Source organism: Stomoxys calcitrans, chromosome 1, assembly GCF_963082655.1.
Source record: "Stomoxys calcitrans chromosome 1, idStoCalc2.1, whole genome shotgun sequence".
Taxonomy (NCBI): domain Eukaryota; kingdom Metazoa; phylum Arthropoda; class Insecta; order Diptera; family Muscidae; genus Stomoxys; species Stomoxys calcitrans.
The window spans coordinates 43,776,353-43,783,284 of NC_081552.1; the positions used below are offsets into that span (position 1 = coordinate 43,776,353).

General features: G+C 37.2%; 1 protein-coding gene across 2 annotated transcripts in view; it reads right to left on the minus strand.

The window, feature by feature from the left end:
* Positions 1-5,853, minus strand: part of LOC106093490 (mitogen-activated protein kinase kinase kinase 13) — a 79,346-nt gene extending 73,493 nt beyond the window's left edge. For both annotated transcript variants that reach the window (XM_013260550.2, XM_013260549.2), the window contains exon 1: positions 5,406-5,853. In XM_013260550.2, coding sequence (XP_013116004.2) covers positions 5,406-5,560 — 155 coding nt within the window. In that variant the 5' untranslated portion in view covers positions 5,561-5,853. The remainder of the gene's footprint in view (positions 1-5,405) is intronic.
* Between the last annotated feature and the right edge of the window lie 1,079 nt (positions 5,854-6,932).

Below are 6,932 nucleotides of genomic sequence, written 5' to 3' on the forward strand. Positions count from 1 at the left end.
GACGCCATACAAGAGATTGATAGAAAGAGGAAGAGAATGAGATGGAGAGTAACAAATGAGCAGATGGGGGAGTTCAAAAATAAGATTGTGTGCATGTAACGATTATAACATGAGAAAATTTCATTAATGAAAAGCAAAAGTTCCGTATTCCACTTTACTTTCTTCACGAATACATTCCAATAGTAAAACATTCTAACGTGCATACATACGTACATGCATATTTTCTTTATGGGTATAAAAAATTCTTCATCAAGGCAAATTTTTGTATTGAAAACAATGTTCCCTACACAGAAACAAAATCGTTGTCAATCACGAAATTAATTGATCCAATTAATTTTTTAATTGAAACTGCTTCGATCACGAAAATGATAAAATATCAATCTTGCATATTCAATTAAAAAATTATTGAATTTTTTCAATTAATTTTTTAATTTGATCCAATTAAAAAATGATTGAAATTTCCGAAATATCCAATTAATTTCTTAATTGGATCAAATAAAAATTTAATATGCAAATGTTATATTGAAATGCTTGCAAAAAGGGCGCTATATAGGGCGCACCCTCGATTTCGATGCAAGATGGTCCACATATGTAAAACTCCTTAGAAACAAAACACCTCCGGGGATTTTCCAAAAATGCAACGGAAAATATTGTTTCCCAAATTATGGCTGGTACCATGTTCGTTTTCGCGACATATTTTTTTGAGATTACTTTTTTTAAATAATAGATTTTGAAGGAAAAAAACTTGCTGATTCCATTCAGTAGGACATTCCCTCATCACTTATGAAAGAATCTTCATAAAAGTGTTATGTTTTCATTGAGATTTTTGTAGTGTGTTTTCAACTGTGGAAAACGAATAAAAAAGTAGTGGGACAGGTTTATAAAAAATGTAGTGGGACAGGTTTGGGCTTAGTTACCGATATAGACTAACCGTAGTTAATTTTTTTTATTGCAGTAACTTAATACATTACATATTGGGCAAAAAAAAACCAACAGAAAAACAAAATTTTCGAGTTGCGTCTAGAAATTTAAAAAGATAGTCGAAAGACTGTGCGTGGGGGAGTTTTATCTATTATATATGAAAAGTATTTGTCAACATTTTGAGCAGCTAGACTTTTTCAAAAACGGACAATCATAGCAGTGCTGATGGGTCTAAAAATGTTTCCGATTAAATTAAAAAATAATTGAAAGAACTAAGATTTTTTCATTTTTATCACTCTATTCTTTTGCCAATTCAATGAAAACGGCTGTTTTGCCTTTATAAAATCAGCTGTTTTCAATGAATTCAATGAGTACAACAAGAACAAGTAAGAGCGTGCTAAGTACGGCCGGGCCGAATCTTATATACCCTCCACCATTGATCGCATTTGTCGAGTTCTATGCGCGGTATCTCTATTTAGACAAACATAGAATATTAAATAAGAACTGTTATGCTAATGGAGCTATATCAAATTATTGTCCGATTCGGGCCACAAATGAATGCTGAACATTGTAGAAGTCATTGTGTAATATTTCAGTTCATTCGGATAAGAATTGCCTTGTAGGGGCTCAAGAAGAAAAATCGGGAGATAGGTTTATATGGGAGCTGTATCAAGCTATTGATCGATTCAGACCATATTAGACACGTATGTTAAAGGTCATGAGAGAAGCCGTTGTACAAAATTTCAGCCAAATCGGATGAGAATTGCGTCCTCTAGAGGTTCAAGAAGTCAAGATCCCAGATCGGTTTATATGGCAGCTATATCAGGTTCCATACCGATTTACGCCATACTTAGCACAGTTATTGATAGTCATAACAAAACACCTCATGCAAAATTTGAGCCAAGTCGGATGAGAATTGCCCGCTCTATTGGCTCAAGAAGTCAAGTTCCAAGATCGGTTTATATGACAGCTATACCAGATTATGAACCGATTTGAATCATACTTAGCGTAATTGTTGGAAGTGATACCAAAACACTATATGCAAAATTTCAGTTAAATCGGACGAGAATTGCGCCCTCTAGAGGCTCAAGAAATCAATACCCAAGATCGGTTTATATGGCAGCTATATCAAACCATGGACCGATTTAAACCATACTTAGCGTAGTTATTGGAAGTGCTACCAAAACACTTCGTGCACAATTTTAATGAAATCGGACGAGAAGTGCCCCCCTAGAGGCTCAAGAAGTCAAGACCCAAGATCGGTTTGTGGCAGCTATATCAAAACATGCACCGATTTGGCCCATTTACAATACCAACCGACCTACACTAATAAAAAGTGTTTGTGCAAAATTTCAAGCGGCTAGCTTTACTTTTTCGAAAGTTAGCGTGCTTTCGACAGACAGACGGACGGACATGGCTAGATTGGCTTAAAATGACGAACAAGAATATATATACTTTATGGGGACTTAGACGTATATTTCGAGGTGTTACAAACAGAATGACGAAATTAGTACACCCCCATCCTATGGTGGAGGGTATAAAAATTGGTTAGTGGTTTAGGTCGTTTTTTGTTTAATTGAAAAAGGTAAAGTTTTCAATCACATTTTGTATGTAAATTTTTTTTGTATATATTGGGTTGCCCAAAAAGTAATTGCGGATTTTTAAAAAAAAGTAAATGCATTTTTAATAAAACTTAGAATGAACTTTAATCAAATATACTTTTTTTACACTTTTTTTCTAAAGCAAGCTAAAAGTAACAGCTGATAAATGACAGAAGAAAGAATGCAATTACAGAGTCACAAGCTGTGAAAAAATTTGTCAACGCCGACTATATGACTATATGAAAAATCCGCAATTACTTTTTGGGCGATCCAATACAATTTAAGAATTAAGTTAAAAAAATGATTGAATCTATTACTTTTTTAATTGAAAATTTCAAAAATTGCAATTACGATCTTAATTGAAAACAAGTAAAAGCGTGCTAAGTTCGGCCGGGCCGAATCTTATATACCCTCCACCATGGATCGCATTTGTCGAGTTCTTTTCCCGGCATCTCTTCTTAGGCAAAAAAGGATATAAGAAAAGAGTTGCTCTGCTATTAAAACGATATCAAGATATGGTCCGGTTCGGACCACAATTAAATTATATGTTGGAGACCTGTGTAAAATTTCAGCCAATTCGTATAAGAATTGCGCCCATTGGGGCTCACGAAGTAAAATAGAGAGAACGATTTATATGGGATCTGTATCGGGCTATAGACCGATTCAGACCATAATAAACACGTTTGTTGATGGTCATGAGAGGATCCATCGTACAAAATTTCAGGCATATCGGATAATAATTGCGACCTCTAGGGGTCAAGAAGTCAAGATCCCAGATCGGTTTATATTGCAGCTATATCAGGTTATGAACCGATTTGAACCTTATTTGACACAGTTGTTGAAAGTAAAAATAAAATACGTCATGCAAAATTTCAGCCAAATCGGATAAGAATTGCGCCCTCTAGAAGCTCAAGAAATCAAATCCCCAGATCTGTTTATATGACAGCTATATCAGGTTATTAACCGATTTAAACCATACTTGGCACAGTTGTTGGATATCATAACGAAATACTTGCAAAAATTCATTCAAATCGGATAAGAATTGCGCCCTCTAGAGGGTCAAGAAGTCAAGACCCAAGATCGGTTTATATGGTAGCTATATCAGGTTATGGACCGATTTGAACCATACATGGCACAGTTGTTGGGTATCATAACAAAACACGTCGTGCGAAATTCCATTCCAATCGGATAAGAATTGCGCCCTCTAGAGGGTCACGAAGTCAAGACCCAAAATCGGTTTATATGGCAGCTATATCAGGTTATGGACCGATTTGAGCCATACATGGCACTGTTGTTGGATATAATAAGAAAACACGTCGTGCAAAATTTCATTTCAATCGGATAAGAATTGCGCACTCTAGAGGCTCAAGAAGTCAAGACCCAAGATCGGTTTATATGGCAGCTATATCAGGTTATGGACCGATTTGAACCATACTTGGCACAGTTGTTGGATATCATAACAAAACACGTTGTGCAAAATTTCATTCTGATCGAATAAGAATTGCGCACGCTAGAGGCTCAAGAAGTCAAGACCCAAGATCGGTTTATATGGCAGCTATATCAGGTTATGGACCGATTTGAACCATACTTGGCACAGTTGTTGGATATCATAACAAAACATGTCATGCAAAATTTCATTCCAATCGGATAAGAATTGCGCACTCTACAGGCTCAAGAAGTCAAGACCCAAGATCGGTTTATATGGCAGCTATATCAAAACATGGACCGATATGGCCCATTTACAATACCAACCGACCTACACTAATAAGAAGTATTTGTGCAAAATTTCAAGCGGCTAGCTTTACTCCTTCGGAAGTTAGCGTGCTTTCGACAGACAGACGGACGGACGGACAGACGGACGGACATGGCTAGATCGACATAAAATGTCACGACGATCAAGAATATATATACTTTATGGGGTCTCAGACGAATATTTCGAGTAGTTACAAACAGAATGACGAAATTAGTATACCCCCCATCTTATGGTGGAGGGTATAAAAAGTTTAGATTCAGTTAAAAAAATTATTGAATCATATAATTTTTTAATTGAAAATTTAAAAAATTTAAATTACAATCGTAATTGCAAAAAAGTTTCGATTCAATTAAAAAAATGATTGAATCAATTAATTTTTTAGTTGAAATTTTCATTCACGATCGTAATTGATAATAAACCGAATTCAAATAAAAAATTATTGATTCAACTAATTTTTTAATTGAAAACATTTTTATTTTCAATTGAATTTTTAATTGGAAAAATTTTTGCGATAATTTTTTCTGTGGAGGCAAGTCAATGATAAGAAAATGGCCTTCAAGGTAATTTGACTTCGCAAAATGTCTTTGTAATGATCTTAGAGCTAAACGCTGCTACCTTTAGATTGTTGTAGGCGATGACAGAGACAAGTTTCGAAAACTAATTCAAATGTCAATGGCCTGTTTAATACCTTGACCACAAGGGGGGTTTGCATGTGAAAATTAATCTTTCAACTTTAAACTGTAAAATACCTACATATAAATACCGTACACATGGCATGTGGGGAAGATGATGAGACGTTGGAGCATTTCCCATGTCATTGCCCGGCTTTCGCGGCTAACAAACATCGGTACTTAGGTGAGGACACGATACCAGACATGAACCAACTTAGGGGAGTGGTGTGGAAAACAATTGAGGATTTTTTAAGTAGCACGGAATTCCCAACGTAAAATATTCTTTTTCGAGGATACTTTTTAGTTTTTAGAGCGCACAACAAGCCGATTGCTGGCTTAGGTGTATGTCTCTTTTGGCAAGGGGCACATAAATATAAATATATTTATTAATAAGGTTATAATGGTAGGAAGGTATTTATTCTTTAAAATTAATTAATTATCTCTATGTTAAATCCTTACCTTTTTTGTATGTTATCCGTTTGATCACGGTACAAATTTGGACTGCTGCCATGTCGCTGGTGTTTGTATGAGGCTAAAGCTATTTGTGATGCTAATTTTGAAGCGGTTACCAAATCCTCACGGCTTTTACTTAAACTTTCGCTATAGGGATGCATGTTACACACGCGTCAAACGTACGACCAAACGAATCGGCAAACCTAAGTTCTTCTTAGGTAAGATTTCGTCGCATCATTGACATTGGTATCAGCAATCAGTCTCATTTATGAACGTACAAAATTTTTATTTAATGAGACCTGCAAATAGAGAAACAGATAAGATGTGAGGTAAGTTTTAAATAACTAAATAATGAATCATCGTAGGCCAAACAAAAAAGGGAATGTATTGGGAAAAGATGTTATAGAAAACAAACTAAGAGTCACAGGGTGTTGCTGGAACCAAGCAACCAGGTTCAGGATAATTATGATGATTTTTAGAAATTCGTTTGCAACAAAAGACGTATGGTATGTTACTCAACCCAAGGAAAAACTGCCTCCCCAAGATGGATAATCGGTGCAACCCTAGGGACATATGCATAAGCAAAGAAAACCTTTTATCGAAAGCCAGTAACTCGTTCGTCTTCCTTCGCCAGAGAGTCCTTGTAGTCCAGCATTTATGTACAGGTTTTCATCTCGCCAACGAATCCGCGCTGGCGTTCCTCTCTTATATGCTCAATTACACACACACACCCATGTATACAATGTCTTTGCGTCCCCTGTCGGAACCATCTCATCTTGTAGACTTATTTGAGGAGATCTCTCAGAGATACTTTTGCAAGTGCACCAAAATCGAAGTAATAGCGCCTGGTTTGGAAGGATCTGGAGAAGGGACGAGAGTCAAACGTTGGCAGAATGCGCTCTATTTATGTCGCAACTCGATAGGTAGAAGTTGGGGACTTAGAGCAGGAAGGATACACTGGATGTACACTGTTGTAGTTTGGCCGATCCTCACCTAAGGGTGACTAGCGTGGCAACAGGCCTTTGAGAGGGTGGTTCTGTCCATTATGATGGAGAAGGTACAGGGTATTGCGGCGATGCTAATATCGTCCAAAGAGCACGGTCTCAGACTTGATCTGAGACCGCGGTGTAGAGGACTGTCCTCAGCCTGTGGAAGTAAGGGACAAGGCGCTCTTTGGGATTTTGTTCATTTATTTTGGTCATCCCTCTAGCGTGGGATGACTACGTGGGCTCCATTCCCACCAGAGGTCTTGGTCTGTCGCTACTGATGGAGAAGGTACAGGGTATTGCGGCGATGCTAATATCGTCCGAAGAGCACGGTCTCAGACTTGATCTGAGACCGCGGTGTTGAGGACTGTCCTCAGCCTGTGGTAGTAAGGGACAAGGCGCTCTTCGGGATTTTGGTCATTCATTTATTTTGGTCATCCCTCTAGCGTGGGATGACTACGTGGGTTCCACTCCCACCAGAGGTCTTGGTCTGTCGCTACTGTGGTATCACTATGGGCTTAAAATTGTCTAAATGAGTTTGTAAAGG